At 37.6% G+C, this 24388-nt stretch overlaps 1 protein-coding gene across 1 annotated transcript in view; it reads left to right on the forward strand.

Annotated features, from left to right (window-relative positions):
* galnt9 (polypeptide N-acetylgalactosaminyltransferase 9) overlaps window positions 1-24388 on the forward strand; it is a 48334-nt gene that overhangs the window by 10909 nt on the left and 13037 nt on the right. The window contains exons 3-6 of the mRNA XM_061278679.1: window positions 2881-3047; window positions 6432-6606; window positions 14584-14781; window positions 20080-20197. Of these exons, the coding sequence (XP_061134663.1) occupies window positions 2881-3047; window positions 6432-6606; window positions 14584-14781; window positions 20080-20197 (658 nt within the window). The remainder of the gene's footprint in view (window positions 1-2880; window positions 3048-6431; window positions 6607-14583; window positions 14782-20079; window positions 20198-24388) is intronic.

Genomic DNA, 24388 nt, shown 5'->3' on the forward strand with positions numbered 1-24388 from the left:
TCTCCTCAAATGAGCTTGTTTACCTGCCGGTTGACTAGAAGCACCTGTGGCTAAAGCCAAACTGTGACCCAGTTTTTACTTTCTGGACCTGGATTTGCCATCTCTGTTGATAGGCACGGCAAGCATGCCCAGCTCAAATGATCCGCTAAGTATTTGAAAGCGGTGTGTTGCAAAAGGGATACATGGAAAACAGTCAGAACAGCGCCCCTAGAGGACCGGATCTTGACATGCTTGATATGGAGTAAGGTGGAAGTGGTATTTTAGCAAAAATATCAAATTTTACCGCATTCATAAAAGCAGGGTTTTAACGGATTTTTAGAATGCAAGTGACCCCACACATGATAGACAGCCTAATTTTTTATTCTGCTCTTATAATCTGCGGTCTACGTACTTCAATCGATCAACACAGTACATCACACAAATCGAGTACTAACGATGTGGGACTGGCTTGTGAGAGGCAGCATATCTAACGTGACAAAAAAAATACAAAGATCTGATAAAAGTAGTAGAATAACAATGCCGTTCGTTCAATTCTTACCCGTTCCGTTTCATGTCTCAGTATATTTACGATTGTTAGCCCTGAGCCTTTTTTCAAGCAGATTGGGAAAGAAACATCTCTCTCAATACACCACATGATAAATGGTCAGGATAATCTTCCACAGACATCTGAGAAATGAGCTTTGTTGACTTGGCGACAAGTGTGCACCCTACTTAAGCCGTTGGCAAGGGAGAGAAAGCAAACTCTTGTGATTTCCATGACCTCGAATCAGTGGTTTGGTGTCAGGTATCAAATATAAATGTTTGCATCATTATATGTTGACAGTAGACACACACTGGCAAAGAGGAGAAGGCTGTAGACTCAGAACCGTGCTGGGATCCACCTGGCGTGTTGCCTTTCCTTTCCCGCCCTTCAGTTGCTTGTCGTCACACTCGTGTCCCAGTTCAACAGAGCACCTGCAGAGTTACGATGGCAAACATGCTGTCTACGAAGAGAACACAATCACAGCAGTGGTGAAGGAACTGAATTTAGACAGTCAACTTTTATATGCTGAACTAGTATGATTACACAAATACTATCCATCACAGCCAATTTAATTTGAGCAGCAAGTGTCTATTTTGTCTCGGGAGATAAAACGTTAAATATTCTTGTCTGTAACAATTTGTGACTCAAGTTTGTGATTCATATTACCTGCCAAGTCATTATTTTTAAGATTCCACTTAAAACTTACTGTCACATCTAATTCATGATGATAACGACACTGAGGTACGAAACTGATCAATTCTGACAAAACAATATGTTAGCTGCTCTTGCATGAATGGTTTCAATTGCTAAATTCAAAATGTCACTTCAGCATATAATCTACCTTGAAATTGATGAAAATGATTCTAGAGCTCCGATTGTTACATTCCACTCATAGGTTTGTTTACACTTATTCCTCTAAATTTGATGTTCTAAAGTCAAGTGTTTTTTTTGTTTTTAATAACACTCTGCCAGACCACTTGCAATAACAACTTGATTATCTTTGCATGATTCGGTAGAGGAAAAAGTGTAGTCTGCAGCAAATAAAACTGTTGTGAGAGGGGCCTAATTGGAGCAGTGTGGAAAGATGCCGGCTTTGTTGTGCTGTTGGTGTCAGTTCACAGTATGTAAGAAACTCATCGAAAGGCTTATGGCATTTCAACACTTTTATGTCAGACTTCAAAGTCCAAGTGCATACCTGAATAAATTGTACTCAGATAGAAATGATTTGGTAGCTTTAACGTGAATGAAGGAATAAACTACGTGTCTTTGTTGTTTGAAGGGTTAGATGGTAAAATATTCCATTCATTTTAATCATCGGTCCAAATCGGCTCAAACTCCAGATGACTATAAAAGTAGGACTAATTATCTGTATAGAACTAAACGCAAGCAATGAAACTACTGTGATAAGGGCAAGGGCTACCATAAAATGTGGCCAAAAATGAGGTATTTTACATCTAATGATATCCAATACAATATCTGAGTCATTCCAAAAGAAGTAATTCACATGCACAGTATTGACCACTTGCTCTCCTGCAAATGTCTGTTCAATTAGCACATTTATAACATTTTATGACCAATAGCAAATTACTGAATTATTTATCGTGATCTCCTTATTTTAATCATTGTATTTATTTATAGACACACTGTTATGGCCATTACAGAAACATTCAGATTTGGATTCAGATAATAATTCTTGTGCGCTACTGTTTTCTGTTTTGCTTTTGAATATCTGCATAGAACTGCTGCACTTGTAGATGTCTCTGCTTGATTGAGTTGCCTTGCATATGAAATGTGCTTTATAAATGAAATTGTCTCGCGTTGCCTTCATAACTTTAGTCTTCAATTAATTTGCTATGATAATCTGCGTTTATGTTGATATTGGTTTGAGACTCAAACTTTGAGTGGATTTAGTTTTCTCATGTTTTCCTTGAGGGCCTTTTTTTCGGCCTCGCCTTCCTCATCAGGTTTTTATTTCCAGCTGTTCTTATGAGCTCAGACTCGAGTCCACCAATCGGCTCCCTCTGCCACTTGTGTCTTGTCCAGGTGTTCCTCAAATTCACATCTGTCTGCTTGTAGTTAGTTCCCTCGGTTTTCTCTGTCTTGGTCATTTGATTGTTTATTTGAGTCATGTTTTGTTTCCTTTCATGGGGAGTTTATTTCCATTAGTGGTTGGTGACATTCATTTAGTTTTCTATTTATTACTTCTGATTATTTCAAGATGTCTCATGTCTTTTTTTTTTTTTTCTAAACACATTTTGAGATTTGTGCACTCCTTGCCACTCCTCCACATGCCACCCTACAAACATTAAACCACTTGCAGAATACAATTTGTAATAATGTTGAAATTATCATTACAGGTGCAAGCAGCTGACTTATCCAGAGGACCTTCCTCAGATCTCTGTGGTGTTTATCTTTGTGAACGAGGCTCTGTCAGTCATACTACGTTCCGTTCACAGTGTGGTCAACCACACGCCAGCTCACCTACTCAAGGAAATCATCTTAGTGGATGACAACAGCGACAGCGGTAAGCAATAGAATGGCAACAGACTAATACTGGTCAAACTCTGCTTCATGGTTTTTTTTCTTGTTCTCTTTTTTTAAATGTGAACTAAGATGACTAGAATGATTTGGAAGACTGTGGAATGTGTGACTCAAGAAGTTAAAGCTGGAATACGGGGTTCAATTTTGGTTAAAACATTTTTTCATTTTTCATGTTAGTCTTATCTGCTCAGTTGTTAGTATTCAACCTACATTTTTGTTATCTTAGTCTGAGTATTCAGTTTCTTTAGGTCTGAGTCTTTCTCTGGTCATTGTCTATTGTAGTGCATCAGTCCCCATGTGATCGTTTTTTTGCCCTCTGAAATTTTCATTTTATTTTTGACTTTTGGAATATATCTGCTATTTTGTCTTCTTTGTTGTTGTTTTGTTTGTTTTCAAAGGAAAACCTGTGTTTAAAGCTTTGGCCCTGACTCCACCACACCAAACTGTGACACAGAAAGGAAGCGGTTACCAACTGTAAAAGCTATTGTGGATGGGGGAGAAAAACAATAAGCACCTTTATTGAGGGCGTATTTGGATCTAAGAATGTCTGCCTGCAATAATTAACCAAATGGGAAAAAAAAAAAAAAAAAAAGCTGATCATCTTCCCTTTGACCGTGAACACGACCAGTGCAGAATGTGTGCTATCAATATTTATACCATTCCAGAAAAACATAATGGAGAACCCCAGGGAATGGATTCAGTCTGTATACAAATGCTAGAGAAAAAAAAAAAATCAAAGTTGATGGGACTACTCTCATCCCGTTCCAATCTATTTAATAGTGCTGTCTCCATGGTGATGAGAACAAAGCCTTATGCTGTGCGACGCTCGCATCAGGTCATGATGCTCTTCTGTTCCACATCACAAAGGGTTTAGTGTTTGGTGTAGGAAGAACAATGCACCAGAATACACTTGGCCCTCTTCACTCAACACACTCGGTCTCCTTTAGGTTGGCAGAGTATAAAGTATTCTAAAAACACAAGTTCAATGAAAAGGCACACACACAGAACATCCTCCATCTTCACTAGTTGGACTCAAACAAAGCAAAAAAACACAACAGAATTCAGAACAAAAACCTTGCAATACATATTGATCGTTGCTATTGTTTTCCCTTGGAATATGTTTTTTTTTAATAGTCCAAACTCGACTGATTATTTTCATTATACGTATTGTTAAGTCTACTTTACTTTAATGCATTTACTTTATTAAAACCTAAAACAGACTTCTTGTTTGTCTTTTTCAATTAACACAATTTTCACAGGAAATGGATCTTATATCTTTATCTGCCGTATGTGGAACCTCGTGACCAAAATCAATAAATAGGTTAGCAAGCTTTCTGTCTCTGCTACAATAACGATTGAGAACATGATGGTTTGAAATCAAACTTATTCTGCTTCATTCTTTGTATCTGTTGTCTTTGAACAAAAGTGAAATCATTTATTTGTGCTGGAAGAAAGTGTTTTCACCTATTTTGCTAAATTTGGATGTTAAGCATATACCGAATATTTCTTCCCAGACAGAAAATCCACCTGAATGACCTGTTGGAGATGTCCATAAAAATGCAATGGTTTAGTTTTGTGCAAGGCTGGACTAACCATCTGGCAGACAGGAAATAATCGTCTTTTGGGGCAGATACGGTTGTATTTAATACTTATATTCTTCCTTAACCCAAGAGACTGGGCCCAAATTTGAAGGAAGCAGCCCATTAATCATGTACAATGCAGACAGCAAACAGAACCAGTCAACATCAGCTGTGGAGCGACCTGGCAGTCAAGAGTCATGCGGACTGCCAGGGCCAATTTTGTTTGTTTTTGTGCCAGTTCAGCCCAAAGGGGTGTCCTACAAGGCGAGATTAATGTCTTAGTGAGCTGTGTCGTCTCTAAAAACGGGATTGTCAGTGTTCTGAAGGTAGCTCTCTTTTAACCTGGCAAGATAACCATGATAACATGCTGAATTTATAACTTGGTTGGGAGCAGGTTATGTTCTGAGATCCAGATCAAATCAACAATAAAAGCTATGCTCTGACTTTTAAACCCCTCTAAATCAAAATCTGAGCAAGAACATCAAAAATCGAATTCATTTGAACTAATCTCTCATTATTGGACAAACAACTCGTGGGCTAAATGCTCATCTGCAGTATATATATATATATATATATATATATATATATATATATATATATATATATATATATATATATATATATTAATCTATTTAATGTTAGACTTCAACCATGTTCAGCAGTGAGAAATTAGATCAAGTTTTGTCCTACGCATCGCCATGGTCAGCTGGTTTCTGCCAGCATTATTCTCTTGCTTTATTTACGGTTACCTTTTGCAGTTATAATTTTTCTATATTCTTTGTATCACAGTTTCCTCTTTCTGGGGGAAATATGCATCCCTCGATTGTTCTATTTACTTATATAATATATGGCATCTGAGATATTTACCCTAATGAAGACAATCTTTATCAAACTGGATGGATGGGTGTCTGCTAGCCGTAAACGATAGTCGGATTTTGCGCACATCATGCATTGTTAATTTGTCTCACTTAAAGTGGGACACTCAGCAATAAGAGAACACAGCGAATATTTTCTAAACCAGTGGATGTTTACCTGGCAAAGACAGCTGAGATAGGCTCCAGCATTTCTGCAACCCTAGGCAAGAGAAGCGGTTCAGAAAATGTACGATTTGTTTTTTTATCGTGTTTTTATTGTGTTTGTTTCACTACGTACTTTCAACAAGACATGCATCCCTTCTTTCATCTTTTTTGATAAAGAAAGGTAAAAACAGAAAAGAAGGACCATAATCAACAATTGAACAATAGCGTAATCCCTCATTTTTCGCTGGGGTGACGTTCCGAAAAGAACTCATGATAGGCGAAATCCCTGAAGTAGTTGTTTTTTTTACCATTATTATACAGGCATAAATTGAAACCAAATAAGAAAAGCTGTTACGAGGCCCAAGCATTTGTTTAACAAAACAAACGCTTTCTTAAAAAGAACTACAGTGAAATAATTTAAATCATCAATACGAAGTACGTACTATATCGTAGGACAAATCGCGCATATTTCACTGCGTTTTCGACTGTGCTGCTGCAGCCTGACTCTGCTCTATGTTCTCTTTTTCTTCTGAAGCCATAATGCAATGCACTGTGAAGCAGCGAGGCCGTGAAAGGTGAACCGTGATGTAGCGACAGTTTACTCTAGTTCAATAGTTCAGTTCGATAATAATTCTTGACTCAAGCTTGCCAATGAAGCTACCTAAGAATGGTCGATATTTTAAATGTTCAACAACCCTATGTTGTAGATTTTTTTTCATTTCTTCTTACATTTCATTTTAATGAACTGTCTAATCTGCCCTTTTACAGTGGAGCTGAAATTCAACTTGGATCAGTATGTGAACAAACGTTACCCTGGCCTGGTCAAGATAGTGAGGAACAACAAACGGGAGGGTCTGATCCGAGCCAGAATACACGGCTGGAACGCAGCCACGGCTCCTGTTGTTGGCTTCTTTGATGCCCACGTCGAGTTCAACATTGGCTGGTAAGAGGTCACGATCATCACAAGCGGGTCAAAGGTCTGCCTGACTCTTACATCCTATTCTCACTCGTGTACAGTATATATAGGTTTTCAATTCTCCAGTGAGTTTTGGTTAGAATTGGCTAAATAAGGCACTCTGAATGAAACGCATCATGGAATGATAAGAACGGAAGCTATACCAAATAGTCTAAAATACACTCAGCGGAGTATGGTGATATACTTGGCATATTGTAGATAGACTAAATGGACCTGGAAACCTCTATTTATTGAATGTACTACCTCAATTTAAAACGGTATTGTAAGTTGATGCCTTTTATTAGTTAGGATGTCCTTTCATTATCTACAATACCCTCAGTGGCCAACCTCTTAAAGCCAGACAGACACAATTTGCCTCTGAATTTACGTACATCTTTTCTATTCCATCAAACGACTCATAAAAGATTCACTGTACTTAGTGCATATCGTTTTGTATTTTGTAGTTTCACAATATGATGTGCTCAGTGATCCTAGCTTCTTGCCTATGCTAAAAAAATATTTTGTATAGAAGTGATGTGAGATTATATCAGTCACAATTTTCATTCACTCTGTCTAGTTCTGAAACATTCTCATGTTGCACAACAATGACATTTAAGTACAATCAACATCAATAATTCATCCTCTTGAGGATGAATATCCTTGCACTTGTGTGAAAGGGCTGTACATTACAAGAATTAGCTCAGACTCGAGCCCGGAAAAAGTTCAGTTGCCAAGATGCCAGGCTGCCAAGATGCCAAAATACACCTCGAGTAGAAGAGCGGCACATGAATTGCAAAACATAATTATCACCCAAACTCTCGTCAACAATCTAGCCAAACATTAGTATAACATGAATAAATGTAATCCAAAGCCAATGCTGGTAACACTGTTAGCGCACACCAATATATTCTTACACAGCAGCTCAGCTTACCTTTTGGCTTTGACATAAGTGTGCTAGAGTTGTCAGATCAAAGTGCTTCACTCACTATGGAACTTCAACTGGCTGACCGATCATGGGAAACTGGCAATGTTTTATATCCTAATTAATCCCACTTTAATGTACCGCTAGACGATGATTTGTACCTTCTTAAACATACAACACACAAAACCTATTTAAAATACTGACTCAATCTGTATTAGATTGTCAAGGTAAATTAATATAACTCCGTATACTTGCTATGCTGAAAATAGAAACTTCGGCCGCCTGTCAGGTGGAGCCTATTTCAACTAACAGCAACTGTATTTTTATCCGCAGTGGGAACTGAACTCTGAGTCCCTTCAGTCACATAATTCTCATTTAATGGACTTTTTGGACAGTGACCAGAGGTTATATTAACCACCTAACCCTCCTTGGGCATCCATATGACAGAAAAGGGCATAAAGTCTAACAGATAGCAACTATGTATTGAAAATAAGTGTGAAAAAAATTTCCATGTGGATCTCAGCTCCCTCGTCAAGTAACTTTTTAAGGGCCAACAGACTCTAGGCAGCAAGTATGCTTCACGAGCCACTGACAGTGATGGCGCTTTTAACACGAGAAACAGGGAAGTTGGTATTGAATTTGACACTGATAACCCTGGGTCCTATTTCTGCACCCATCTTAGGTTCAGTCATGGGTAGAGTTTTCTTTCTTTTAGTATTTTCGTAAAGGGTGCAAACAGAAGGTACCATGAAGCTCCAGATGAAGTGTTGATGTTCATTCTAGGGAAGGTTAGGATTGGTTAAATTAAATCAGCAGATCGTGGTGGATTTCACACACCTAAGCGCATGTATCGCAAACTGTGTTCTATTACAGTGCTAAGCTTTGTGGTATCTGATATCTTCTTTTACTCCTGATGCTGAGCATAATAATGGTGGTCCCTTGGACAAAAGCAATTGAAAACCTCTGCTTTACATTATGGTTCTATAGCTTCGGTACAATTTAAAGCAACCAACAAAACATGACCCTGTGTAAAAACTGTTTATTTAAATAATAGCCTGGTTATCTTCATCTGTTCTGCATCTGCTGTTGTTTCTAAAACAGATTTGCCTTTTTTACCACTACGTCGACTTGTAATCCCATGCTGGGCACTTGCATAAATCTCAATTACAACTTTCTTTTAAGAAAGTGTATGAAAAAAAGAAATCCTGTGATTTTTTTTTTTATAAACCAGAAGTAGATGGGTAGTGGTTGAGAGGTTTCACCAAAGCTGATTTTATTTAATTTTTTCATGAAATAGGCTCGTGCCGCTTTGTGTGTGCATGTAAATAAGTGAATTTACATAATTTACTGTCTTTGTGCAAGCACTTTTTGCACCTCCTTTATTCCCAAAGATTCGCCCTTTATCTACACAACCTATTTGTTACAATGGAAGGCGTCAGCTATTTATCATAATATGATTATTCACCATGACACATCCAGTGATTAGTAAGATGGATGCTTCCTCTATGTTGTGAGTCTCCATCAATGACCTTGTGCGTGTTGCCTGTGCATAGCGAGCCAACAAAAAATGCTGCCAACATGCAGTTCCAGTGTTTCGATTCATTAGCATGGCATTCCCTGTGGTTTTCTGGATATTTGCAGTAGAAAAGCTGCCCATTGACATTTGTGTTTCAGATGACGTGACTGTATTGACTGTATAATGTAGTTTGGCACCTGTTTGTTTCCAAGTCCCTTTTACCTTTCTGGTCAATGAGAAGTGGAAGTTTTGACCAGGTTGTTATATCTTTCATAAGCACTACTACTAAACACACATACTTTACAGGGATAATAATTGCTTATATTGCTGTGAATAACATGTAATCGTTAACTGACATAAAAAAGGAATGTAGCATCGTGTACACTGTGAATTTTGTAGTCCCACTCTTAACACTGTAATACACTAACACTGTAATAAACTAACACTTGGAAGAGACTACAGTAAATTTTACAGTGAATCAAATGTGGGGTGGTGTTTAGAAATATTTTATACATATTGTATTTTATTTTTTTTAGTTAAATATTTAATATAATTAATTATAAGTACATTTCACAAGGATGATTTTACTATTAGTTTGTTTTTAAAGAGGGTTGCAGAACAAATCTTTAGAAGGGGAGACCGCCGAATGACCAGCTGAGCAGTTCTGCTCCTATTTTGTGTTGCTAAATTGCTGGTGTCAGGTGGAATACTCATGCCCCCCAGGCCCAAATGATTTGAGGTCTCTTTTCAGATACACCTGCAATTTACTACTTCACAGTAGGAGTTGCATGGCAGCAGTGGCGTAGCCAAGCCGGGGCGGCGCCCCGGTTAGGACTCCCTGCGCCCCGGTTGAAAAAAATGGAGCTTTTTCGATTCTTCATTTTCATGCCGTCTTTTTTCTTTCGGTCTTGCGCGAATGTGCTTGCGCTATTCTATCTGCGCGATGTTATCCATTCACCGTTTGCCTCCCGGACCCGGATGTTGTTTTAGCGATCAGCGAACGGCGTGGGTGATGTTTGATCTTTTTTTTTCCCTGTGGGCGCGCGCCCCTACTGGAAAAACTCCTGGCTACGCCACTGCATGGCAGCCACCTCCCAACCTGAAGGTCGTGGGCTTGAGTGACTACTTTAAAAATACAAAATAAACAAGCTAATAATGTGTTGTTATTACTTTGCGTTCAGAATAGGACCAAATAGGCTGTATAGACTAAAATCTCTACGAAAATAATGCTATTTTAATAAGGCGCCGACTGTAATATGAGAACTCTTTATGACACTTTTCACATTTGTTAAATCGAAAGGGATTAAAAAAATAATTATTAAAGTAAACACCGACATTTTATCAATCTGGCCCCTTGACACAACTGAGCCACACATACTTCAAACTTCATTTGACAAATAAACTGGATTAATGGCAGGAAACAGGAGTGTGTTGTAATTTGGACCTTGTGTTTGTCACTCCTGAACCCCATTAGTGCGGAAGAGACACACTGAAATTATTTATCATTTATTCATACCTCTGCACAGGTCAGACATCATGTTATTAATGATTAATCATTAGCAATGTGGCATTTGCCTCCTGCTGTGTGAATGCTGCAAATGTTATTGTGTGGTGACTGTAATATCTTTCTTATCTTTCTGCACAAAAGACTGGTGCATGTCCCTCTCCACTAGCAAGGCAGTGCAATAGTATTGTATAAAATACAGACATCCATTTTGTGGAGATGCAAAAAATGGCAAAAATTGTAATTCTTGACAACTATATCAGCCGCATCTTCAGCAAGATTAGGAAAAAAATGAAATTAAATGTAACACTGCTGAAAGCCTTTCACGTGTCATCAACCCACAATAATGAGAAGAATAAACTAGAGCTGCGACCAGCTATAAAGGGCCCTCGCAAGTCGCAACCCTGGCCACTTTGGGGTACTTGCATGTTTGTAGCACATGCATTTGTCTGCTGTATGTACAGTATACCGTGTTGATTATTCTCGAATACCAATCAAATAAATTATTTAGGTCATGAGTGAAAGACCCAAATGATGAAATTGGATCTCTTCTTGCAAGGCTGGTTACATGTTCTGATGCATTTAGCCCACGTTAGAATTTCAAAGGGTTCTTGTACTAGGCACAAAGGGCCCTGTAAATCTCAAGGAATAATTCGAACCACATTAATTCCTGATATTTCCCGATTTCAGAATGAGTCAATATATTGTATTGTATGGTTAGGGTTTGCGTCAGACTCAAGAGGTTCTGCGTTTGGATGTCGGCTGACTCGACTCCCCCCGTGTGGAGCCTGCGTTTTCTCTCTGTACAAATTCATTTGTGTGTTCCATTCTAAAGGCGTATTGATTTAAGACCATATTACTTACACATAGGCATGAATGTGAGTGTGACTGTTTGTCTATTGACGGGTGACCAGCTCAGAATTTACAAGTGAGCCCAGTTGCCCAGTGAGCAAGGATGGGTTTCGAGCTCATCCATGATCCTGATAAGAATAAAGGATGAAAGATATCTGAGAGAATGAATAATCTAGGTTTGAAATGAAATGGACAGCCGGGTTTTCACATTAATGTATGGAAAAGGTCGGTGGGCCGTGGATCTTTGCTGACAAGATATTAGCATGCTTATCCTTGTAATATAATGTTGTCTGTTGTGTAGGTCTAGTACATTAGTATGATGTGCCGCATGAAATGGAATTGAATGGTTAGAAGAAAAATAACCACAGGTGTTGGCGTATTTTCACAATCTCTGGCTCGTCATCACATTCACTTTTTGTATTATGGGTCTCTGTGCGATTTTTCCTGATGTGGATGAATAAGCCTCTCATTGTTGAGCAGATGGGACAGTAGATAAAGGGAATGGAATAACACATGCATACTCATCTGTTCAAACTGCGCGTCCTCATTTCCAGAGCCTATCTTACGTTCCATCTTCGTGGCTTCTTGTGGTGAGGAAATTGCTTCTTTGCTCAGGGGCTGTTTTAGGTTCACAAGCACACGAGAAAATGAATAGACGTGCACTTCTAAGCCCGTAACAACAAGTCAGTAACGTGATTTAGATTATTTTAAACGGTTGCTGCATTCTCAAATTGGCACAGGGCCTCTTTCTGTTTTTGAGAAGAAGGGGAAAATGTGTCAACAATAAACATGATTACAATTGTAACTTTGATTACTTGTCATGTACGTGTATGTGTGTGGACTGTGGTGCACCAAATGTTGTCCAAAATGGTCTTAATCTTTGCTGAATTCCTTGTTTCAGTAGGTTTATCCATTCCCTCCTACAAAGTTTCAAAGTTCTTGACATAACGGTCTTCAATGATTTTTTTTTAATCCAGTCAGTTTCTACTTAGTGGAAGGTATTTTAGTATTCAGTTTATTATATGTGGCAATTGTTGGTAAGAATAAATAAATAACATATTTGTTACCATTTATCATAATTGCATGTATTCCAAAACCATACATCAACAATTCTTTATTATATCTTTTCTGATGATAGAGAATAATAATACACACTACACTTCTTGAACCGTCTTCTCTGGCTTGATCTCCACTCCTTACAACTTTTTATATCTTCACATCGCTCATTCCCACGAGTTTTTCCCACTCAGGGAGCACACAGCTTCGCAAAAACCAGGGAATGGAATGGAGTGGTGGATGAATGATAATAAATGCCCATCATTTGTAGAGGGGGAATTGAGCCGGTTTCAATAGCTGGCAGTGTTTTCAACTACTACCAAGTTTTGTATTTAAAGTAGCTTTTTCGTATCATCCCAGCATATGTAATTATGCATTCTACCGCTCTGTTCCATTAGTACTCTAAGCCTCACCTTCATGTAGCAGTTTTGCTTCGGCAAGATAAATGGGTCCCACTGAAGAGAAGTAGATGAGGCGAGAGAGCACAAGAACCAGGGTGAACTGTGGCAGTGGGCGGAAAGATGCAGAGAAACCACAAGTGTGGGAGTATCCTGCGGAGACACATTTATCACGGTATAATTGCAGCCTTCTTTTATAAATTTAGAAGTACATCGCATGACAAGCTGAGTGCATTAAGACTAGCTTTGAAGATATGGCGGCTTTTGTCGCTGAGCATCAAAGTGTACTAATGTACCACGCAGTTATTTCACTGTTACTCCATAACATAAAGACTAGTGTTTTCCAGACAAACACAAATTACCCAAAATGATGAGCTCGGAGCCTCATGAAAAATAATCTGTCAACATTATATGACTGAAATTCGTACTGAAATGTATAAGCGGCTTCATTCATTACCTTCAGTGCTGCAAAATATGCATCAATGAAGGTAACATCCGCAATATGGATGAACGTTGTTATCTCATTCAAGGCTTGGGAAGCGAACAAATTGATTCACTTAAATGTATATCTGCCCACATTTCAGCTTTATTTGTGACTTTCAGGAGTGCTATTTTGCTACTCTTAGTAATTTAGGACTCGGTGTTTAAAATGTTCTACAAAGTCTATTGAATTTGAAATGTGCCCAAGTTGACCTGTGAAGAGCCTTCATTTATTTTATGTTTTTTTTATCCTTTTTCTTCTTTCACAATAATTGTGTTAAGCAGGAGAAAAAAGAAACCTCGGCTGAATCGTGTGATGGGGTTTTAAGTAAGGCCATCTCTGGAAATAAAGTGCAATTTGTTTAGCTAGAAGCACACTCAGCTTCTCTTTACTCTTTATATTTTGCTTCAAAAGATCATCCTCTTACCTCTTATGAAGTCTCAAGGTGGAAAGATTTGGGTTTTTTTTTTCACGGCCAGGCTATTCAAAATCTAGTTTTATTTGTTGGCCTGTGGAAAATTCATTTTACTAGACATTTGCATTAAGAACAGACCATCTGACGGTTGTTTGGGATGTTAAATAACATTGTTTTGGCAGTGTGTATCATTGCTGTGAACTGAGCAGAATTAATGTCAGCAGAGAATGAAATATGAGATGACATCTGCAATTGCCTGTGTGTAAATGCTCTTAGCATCATTTTGTGGATTCAGCATTACTGCTGATGACTTGTTGATATAGACTGTAATTCATCACAGATATCAGTTATTTCACTCACAGATGTACAAGAATAAAATGGGTGCATCTCTTCTCACATGAAATTCAGCGTTTGAAATTTCTACAATTTTATTAATATAAAAATCAAAGAACAAAGAAAATTTGAGTAACATAATGGATGGTATTGACAAAGAAATAACAGAAACAAGCATAATATTACTAATGCTTTTGAAATAACGGCAAATTATAGCCCAAATGAAAAAATATCTTTTTTTTTGTTTTGTTTGGGAGTGCTGAATAAATTCCCATCAGAAATGATATGTAGCTTGACTAATTAGAATACATTGCAATCAAGGTCAAATGTTTGGAAAAACGTTCCTATTCTTCTGAATTAAAAAAAAGTTCTGTGTTTGAATAATATGTTAACGTCAATGAACCTCTAATTCTGAAGTGTCTTGAAAAAAGCAATGTTGATTTAGGAATTAATCTCTGATTCTGTTCTTTCCCCTTTTCCTTCTATAGGGCTGAACCTATTTTAACCCGAATGAAAGAGGATCACACTCGGATCATTCTGCCCGCTATAGACAACATTAAATACAACACCTTTGAGGTGCAGCAGTATGCCAATGCCGCTCACGGCTACAACTGGGGGTTGTGGTGTATGTACATCATCCCTCCACAGGAGTGGCTGGACAAGGGCGATGAGACGGCCCCTATCAGGTGAGCACGTCAGCAAGTGAACAACATCCATAATAGATGAGGATGTTTGATAAAATATGGATAACTGGAGGTTGGGACTTATTCATATGGGTAGCCATCAAACTTGGGTCCTCTTTTGACTGATGTGCCACCCAAACACACACATAAATAACCTCATTGAAAGCTGTCTCATTACCATGATAAACACATTTAGTTGTATGGAGAATCTCAAGGCCACAGCAATTCTGCATCATTAATGTGTTTGAGTGGCATCCAAGAATCAGCTTGGATCACATTGCAGTATAATCCTTTAATTGAGCATGTGGTCTTTGTAAAAAAACCAAAGAATATCATAGAAAAACAGCATCTATGTCATTTTTTAAATTGCAATACAATAAAATCTGCAAAAATAGTTACTTTAAAAAAAAAAAAATCACGATTTTCAGTCTGCCTGCAGCTCAATCAAATCCATCAAAATCGCATTACACCACTTGCGCGGCAACTTAGACCTGCTTTTATCTGGTTTAATGTCTAGTCTACAGGTGCGCCGGCGTGTGTAATGGAAAATGCCCTCAGTCCACCAGAACACCTAGAAAAGTGCACCCAAATTCCAAAAACACAGTAAACTTGACTTGTTCTGGCACAAAAATCAAGATACGCAAGTTTTTACGGCGAGTGCACACGCACTATGACTATGTTTGAATTTGCTGCATGCACTACTGTTTGTTTGTCTGTCTGCCTGCCTGCCTGCCTGCCTGTCTACCTGCCTGCCTGTCTGTTTTTCCTTGGCCTATGCCGACTCCTGCACGTCTTCTGAAAACCAGTAGCTTCTGTTTCTTCTTGCTCGGAAAGAATGTTTGATGAAAACCTTCCTTTCAGAAGTGAATATTTGTAGTTTTAAAGAACATATTTTAGATGATAAATAAGAGCACATGTTTTTTCTTCTTTAAATTGTGTAAGCAGCAATGGCTGTTGTAACTAAAATACAAGTGTTGAAACCAAGGATACTGCAAATTAAACGTGAGAAGTTCACTTTTTAAAAAAAATCACTTTTTAAAAAAATCATTACCACCATAATTGTGTCACGATCAAAGGTAAATGTGACAATCAAACTCAAGGGAGTGTTAAAGAAGAATGAAAAAGGTGGCCTCATCATTGATTTTTCATATACACTACATTAATTCCTGTTTAAGGTGTTGTGATCTTCATTTAATTCTTATGAAGCGTATAAAAATATCTAGGTCAACCTTGTGATTTATAGACATGCATCCAACTTCCTTCCATAACAGTTTGTCATGACTTTGTTTCCATGGCAGCATCCCAAAACCATTATCCACATGGAGCCTCAGCAGAGGCGTATGCATCCTCGAACCCGGAGATGTTGGATGTTTTCAATCATTAATAGGAATGTAGACAAATGGAACATGCTGTTCTTCAGATACATTATACAAGTATCTAAGTTTTGTTATTAAACAGTGGCACTGTTAATGATGCATATACAGTTATTTGGGAGCATCTTTCTGTATGAAGCAGATCATCATTCTCTTTATATTATTGCTATTATTTCCACAAATTAACTATTTAACAGCAATCAGTGTTACTTCAACCTTGTTAAAGTTCATACAAGAAAAATATTTTTAGGGTAAGCTGTTGAACAAGCAGTTCCGATGAATTGTACGTTACTAAAGCACACTTCACTCAGTAAAATATGGCCGAGGAAGAAAATACTGCAGTTAATTAATCAAAGTCAAAGTCAGAGAAGTCAAAGTCTGCTTTATTGTCAACGTCTTCACATGCCGAGACACACAAAGAGATCGAAATTATGTTTTCTCTATCCCACGGTGACAAGACATATTACACGATAGACATACAAGTAAACGACGCAATATAAAAAAAAAGAAGGCACAAACAATAAATAATAAGAGTAATAATAAATAATGAATAAACAGATAACACAACAAATAAGTGTTCATTCTCTACGATAACACAACAGAAATGCAAAAAAAGAAAGGAAAAGAGGCAGAGATCGGCTGTTGCAGATAAGACTGGCAATCAATCAAACAAAATCACACCCTTGCTTCTTTATAATTTCAAATTGTTAGTGATAAACATTCCTCACCACTGTAAACTTTCACGACACAAAAAATGCTACTATGGTAAAATAAAATAAAAGTTAAATAGCAAAATTGTTTGTTTTTGGAGATCCTCAAGTGGGGAGGCAGAAGAATCCTGTAGGCACAGTTGGCCCACCATGGGGACATCTGCGGATGTGATTACAATGTTGTTTTACTTCAATATTTGTACCCAAGTCATATAAGACACAAGCTGTGGGCGTGCCAAAGGTGGTCCATGTTTCTCAATTGTCAGTTTGCTGCCTGATGACAGATTGCCCCGAGGGTAAAGCTATGTGGATTCTTATTGGAAATCATTCACCCGCTTATTCTGTAAGGTTCTTCCCATCAAAAAAAAGAAGCTGGGTGGCCAGTAAAAACTCATTCTCAATGTCATTTCTGGCTGTTAGTAACACCACAGACAGAAAGTGGTCACACAAAAGTACAAAAACTACATGCCTGCACATGTTCTGTTGATTACATGTAAGCCATTTGGCCACAACCATGACTGGAGCAGACTAGGAGGTCCCAGAGGTTCAGACCTCTTAATTTATTTCCTTCAATTAATCATGGATTAATGTGGGTCTGAATTATTTTTATACGCAGATGTTCACATTGTGTGTATGTGAAAAGACAACCAGATATTTACTTTCTTTCTGTACGTGAATAATTGCAAATCCACAATATTTTAACAAATTGGCTTACGTGTGTTGTTGGTAACAGTGGTTGTTTTTGCTGAGCAAAATTATTTCAGAATTTTTTAGAATGCATCATGTGATCATAGAATGGGAGAGGGAGCATCGGAACAGTTGGAGAACAGATGTTAAAGATTTTTCATCCGTGCAAATGTTGTTGCGCTGTTTGGGCATCGGTTACGGCTCACTAGCTGCGTTCGTAATAATGAAATGTGAGACAAACAACTAAAGTCAGATGTCATATTCTTGAGAAACATTGCAGCATTTTCTAGATGTATATTTTAAGTTCAATAGATACACTACTATATGTAAGTTAAAAGCACTTTAAGCATTTCTTTAAGCGATGGGGCAAGTAAAAAAATACAATCTACTATACAGGACATATATTGCGTTTTACTAGAATACTAAATCAGATTTATAGTTTCCAGTGCCAGTGGATGAAAGAAGTTAAGCCTGTGGTAAAGATTTGTGCGGGACGTGCGCATGTTGCCGGGTCCATTCAAGTGAATAATATCAATAAATCCACTTCTTTCTCGAGGGGACCTGCACAGTGCACAATGTTAAGGAGCTCACACTTTGCTAAAAAAAAGACGTGGTTTTCAATAAAATCAAAAATGGGGATATATTGAAACATGGTATTTGCTCTTGTTTATTTGAAAGGACCCATAGAGCACAAGATATAACTGTGTTGGTCTTCGAAACCACTAATTTTCTCTTTCTCATTTCGTTAAAGCCAATTTGTGTAACTATACCAGAGTAGCAAGTGTTTTAACCTTGTCCTTGGTGTCCAACTCTGTTGTTCGTCAGCTCTCCAAGGTTCACTCCAATATTGGGTGCCCAGGTAAACACATTACTGTAGTTAAAAATGTTTGGGTTAATATCGTGAGTGAAGACTGAGCTGAGATTGGACTCGCTACAATAGTGAATCTTTTATCCATCTTAACAGGCTCTTTGGTATTAGCAGGTCATGTAGGGGTGATGTGATGGGTAATACACGTGGCTATTAAATTGGCTGCAACTTAAATATGCTATCAAGTGTGCCCATCATATCCAATTATTCTTGTCTAGCTGACACGCGCATCCGTTTAACAAGCACAGCCCCTCCAAGAGCTGTCCCAAAAGTCCTCGAATCCATAGTCACTCTATCCAGCTGAAGAGAACTGTGCGAGCGACAGACAGCCAATGAGATGAGCTGTGCTGTGACTATCATTTGTAGAAATTGAATAAATAATTGAAAACAGTATCAAATAAATAATTAAATAAACTAAACATAAATTACAGTTTAAGATTAGGTTGTTATTGGATGGACCAATAATTTGATGGCTTAAGTATATGGGCATTTCAAATTGCATTGAAGAAATAAAAGTAAAAGAATAAGTAAAAGACTCATTTTTGGCTATTTGAGTACATTTGTACTTTGAACTATAAACAGTGAATGAGTGGCTGTGTGTCACAACTGGATTTAGATGCAGCACAGGAAGGTTGAAGGGACCCTCTCAACTCTTTTCCATGCATACAGAGGTACTTTATTGATAATATTTGAAGTCTTGCACTGAGCAGAAATGCCACATCATAGTCCTCTAAATGTGTGCGTGCGTGCGTGCGTGCGTGCATGCGTGTGTGCACTTAGAATACGATGAACCTACTCAGGCCATCTTTCCAGAAAGAAGACTATAGCAAGCCCTCTTTGGAGAAAAAAAAAATTCATAACTGTTGAGTATCTTGTATGAAAAGAGTGTTTTTTATGGGTCCTTGTCCCAAAGCACTTAAGATGGGAGCTGGCAGATAATAGTGGTATAAAATTCGCCTAGGGACTATTGCTGAGTGGGTTACCCCACTTTTGTGAAGAATACTCACCAACATTTGCTATACATGCTGAACATGGTTGGTCAGGTTGTGCTAGTACGTTTAAAACTATAAATATATATATATATATATATTTTACAATGTTTCATAGTTGCATATTGATATAATTTTTTACTTAATTTGAGAAATAATTAACAATCTGTGTTGTGACGTACATGGATATCATTTATTAATAATACCTTGCAGTATAATGGCATTATTGAAGGTCATTTAAGCGCATTTGTTATTTCGGAATTGTGTAAAAAACCTAATCGCATTGATCAGTACTCAAGAAGTAGCTCTCATATTCAAAAGGTTGGTAAACCCTGTTCAATCTTACGTCAAGTTGTATAACTTCACAATTGCTTGTTTTACCCTCTAGTCAGCTCTCTTTTGAACTGAAACTGATCGTGCATATTTAGTGGTATTTATTGATTGAATAATGTATTGCCGAGGGTGCCTCTGGGTAAGGAAACACACCTATTAGTCACATGCTGTAATTGCAAACAGTTTGATTCAAATTAAATGGTCATCTATTTTAAAGATGACTGTAAAGGGCAAAAAAAAAATTAACATCGCTGTTCCTGTTCTTTTGAAGGGAAGTGGATCGGAAAGTAGGACACCCTGTCTGATCATTTTAGTATAATTATATTGTCTCTGTCTTTCAGAACCCCAGCAATGATTGGCTGCTCCTTTGTGGTAAATCGTGAATACTTTGGAGAGATCGGACTGCTAGATCCTGGCATGGAGGTCTATGGAGGAGAAAATATCGAGCTTGGCATGAGGGTAATGTCCGATTCGCACCAAAACTGACTGTTAATTAATTCAATTGTGGAGGAGGTTTTGAAGAAAAGCAAGAGAATCATTTGAAATGAATACAAATTCTAAAACAAAAAGATAGATTGTGAGGTAATGATTGTTTAATTTGGAATAAAAGTGGAGAGTGAGGGTAGGCCTGCATACATGCACCAGTATAGCTGGGATGTGCACATTGAATTTGAATCATTTTTATATATGTGAATATGACCATATGTTCAGTTGTTCACAAGCAATGATTGAGCACGGTTAGCCACTTTGTGTACAAATGTTTGAGCAAATAGTCAAACCATTTAAGAACAACATTTCTCAGCTCACAATTGCACCGATGTTTAAAGGTAGTTACAGGTTTTATGGCAACAAATGTTGCCATCCAAGCAATGCCTTTTTCAGGGACATCAAGCAGGAATGGAAAAGAGCTTCAGCAATTAGCATCCTAATTTCCCAAACACTCGAGTGAAGAGGAAACATGCTCGTGTGATGTGCTGCAGGCATTAAATTAAAAAATTGTGAATACTTGCAAAAAGCAATACATGTGTTTTCTTTGTTGTGTATTCAACTGAAAATCAGTTGAAAATAATTCTGTTCTGTTTTTAATTTTTTACTCAATGTCCTAACTGGATTGAAATTGGGGTCGTTACAAGAATATCAACACATCAAATCAGAAAAGCACCTCTGCGGTGTATAGACGTAGAAAAGTGACCAGATAAACTTAAACAGAAATTTAGCAACATTTGGTTACAACTTTATCGGTTTTCTCAATTTTTTTCACGATTACAACAATAATCATCATCATATAAAATTATTTTAATAGATCAGAAACCGTAGCAAGAACGTTGAACAAACCTAAATACACATAAAAAGAAGAATATGGGGCAGATTTTGACATGAAAGAATAAAATATATATATATTTTAATCCTTGACTACAAATTGTATAGTTTACATTGTATATTTATATAATTAGTTATGGCTATAAAATCTACATATATTTACCTCAACGTTCTCAAGCAATTTCCCAGGCTTCTCAGCTGTGGGCTACGGGATAAGATAGAAAAACCCAAAGGCATCAACAGAGACCATGATTAAAATATGTAGAGTTAAAATTTCTGAACTTGAAGTGCACACGGGAAATAAATTTTATGCAAATTTACAGCCACCCCAAAGGCTCTTTTGCTGCTGCTTGGAGTTGAATTTAAGGACTTGAAGAATTCTTTCGCTGGTTTGATGATTAAAATCATAAAAATTCTCTCAAGATAAGTGGAACCACTATGGTTCTTAATGCTCACCTCAGCGTGTCATATGGAAGAGATAATACTCTTACCTTTTACATCTCTTGCATTCAGATCTTAAGGTGTCATCCACATGGCTTCTTATGCACCAGTCGTCTTTGGAAAAAAAAGAGAGCTGGTCTATGCTTTGCTAATTAGTCCTCTCTTTAGTCAGCTTCAGTGAACCCAGTGATGTTTATGGTGGCTGATTACCATTACAGAGCTCATCACTATTCCAAATGGAGTGGAGGTTCCTTTACATCAATACCATCAACAACCGACAGCATAATCTACCAGCTTCACATGTTTAATTGGTAGTGTGCTATTATCACAGTTATAACTCAATGTGATGCATGATTTGCTAACCACCAGCGACCCTTACAGTGACCATATTTCTCATTCAGTAGAGACACTTTTATGTACCTGACTAACTATGCATATAAATTAGAAGGGCGATCAATTCAGCTACACGTGCTAAATTAAGTTAGACTAATCTTATTGAACGGTCTGATATGCTCCTGTTTTTTTTTTTTTTTTTCCCAAACACAAACAACTATGAATTTGCACATTTGTTGGCCACTTTTGATTGATGTAGCCAACCAAATGCAATTACCTTTTCCTCTTGTGTGTCCTGTGAGAAAATGAAACATCCATTCCTGAAAGTATGCATGTACTGTATATAAGCACATGTGCACGCTTGAATACCGCTACAGGCAACAATTTGATTCAGCCGTTCAAATGGCAGCTCATAGAATAAACACGGCTTTGCCTCAAGAACCAGGATGTCTCCTGAAAGTCATTGCGGTGACAATTGAGAAGAGGTGCCATTTGGAGTAGGTTTGATTGACAACAACAAGTTAAGCAATTAGCCGGAGTAGCTCACAATAACCAAGTCTGCACAAACACTGTGATGACAGGGGGGGTGATGAAAGACAGGGTCTATACATCAATGTTACAAGGTATTCGTAATTCATTGTGAGATGCAGCTTTGTTGCTTGTCCTTTAAAAGGCTAAGAGAGACAGCACTGTCCTCTTTGTGGATGGATGGATGGATGGATGGATGGATGGATGGATAGATGGATAGATGGATAGATGGATAAATAGATAGATAGATAGATAGATAGATAGATAGATAGATAGATAGATAGATAGATAGATAGATAGATAGATAGATAGATAGATAGATAGATAGATAGATAGATAGATAGATAGATAGATAGATAGATAGATAGATAGATAGATAGATAGATAGATAGATAGATAGATAGATAGATAGATAGATAGATAGATAGATAGATAGATAGATAGATAGATAGATAGATAGATAGATAGATAGATAGATAGATAGATAGATAGATAGATAGATAGATAGATAGATAGATAGATAGATAGATAGATAGATAGATAGATAGATAGATAGATAGATAGATAGATAGATAGATAGATAGATAGATAGATAGATTGGCTTGATAGATAATTTGTGTTGTAAGATTTATTTGTTAATATACAATATAAGGTTAATTCATGTTTGAATAATGAAATTCAATATTTTAGTCGTGCTCAGTCAGAACTGCTGACTATATACAGTAGCTTTGGCATTGAAGTTGTACCATTTGTAGCTTCCTGCAGCAAAAGCAGCGACCTTGTGAAGGACAAGAGTGTCGCTCTGAGGTGGCAATAAACCCCGGCCATCTGTGGACACCACCCACTCTGGCACCTTCTAAATCACCAGCATGCCTGAGCACATCAAGAAGCAAATGATAGCGGGCACTGACCATATGTGAGTCACTTCCACCAAGGGGCAAATTAAAAAAAGATGATAACAAATCCTTGACTGTAAACAAATTTGTCAATTACATTTCATCAAGAAGCAAGCAACTCTGAGACAAACAATTGGATGCATGCCATATATTTATCCTGTAATTGTATGAGCAAGCTGAGTACATTTGACCTTTTTATACATAAGTTGCTGCAATACTGTCCCCACAATTGTCAAGTCTCTTATTGAGTATGGTCTCAAGACATTGAGAATGAAAGACCAGTTAATGGTTTTATTATTTCAAGCTTTATGTGGACAAAGGCCTTAATTATATCCAGTTGAGGTCTCAGATCGTCTTTCAAGTATCTTATTCATGACCCTGAATTGATTATTTTTCTCACCATGCAGTCTGAGCAGCAACATTGGTTGAACCATCTGCCCTCCCCTGATGTGGGGGCGGTAGCATTAGATATTGATCCAGCCTTTGTCTTTTTCAAATCCTGCATTATTTAGAGGCCAGATCAATCTTCTCAAGCTTAATGGACTCAGTTTTAGTTACACCAATGTTCGTTATTGTATGTTTGAGCTCACATTTGTATCGGAAAGGTACTGCCAGTAAAAGAGCTGTAAAAGCTGCCCATGCTAGAATCACTTGATAGTGTTTCTTCAGTGTTTAATGACCGGCTTAATTCCAACAATCATCGGGCACCTAATTGGATAGATAGACAGAATTAATTGTTGTATGAGAACGTAACAAAAAGCGGTGCAGAGATTATGACAGTCAGATCAACAATGTTAAATTGGAATTTTGGAATGTGTCTGTCCTACCGAACTGGTCTATTTGTATCTAGAGCTATTATTGTACAGAGATATGTTTCTGGATTATTTTATGTAAAGTGTTGGTTGTGTAATGGTACATACAATTGACTCATGCGGATAGTGAAGGTTCGATTCGCAACAAGTGCCCCTATAACCAGCCGCTGCTGATCCCAAGCCTGAATTAAAAAACAAACAATAAAAGGCGCTAGCTGAGCAGCTGCAAAGTTGTTAGGTATTACTACATGAAGGTGGGAAATATATCCTCTGGGTTATCGCTCTGTGAATGCCTCAGAATGCATTTTGGCCAGCCTTAA

The sequence above is a fragment of the Syngnathus typhle genome, linkage group LG5 (assembly GCF_033458585.1).
Source record: "Syngnathus typhle isolate RoL2023-S1 ecotype Sweden linkage group LG5, RoL_Styp_1.0, whole genome shotgun sequence".
NCBI lineage: Eukaryota > Metazoa > Chordata > Actinopteri > Syngnathiformes > Syngnathidae > Syngnathus > Syngnathus typhle.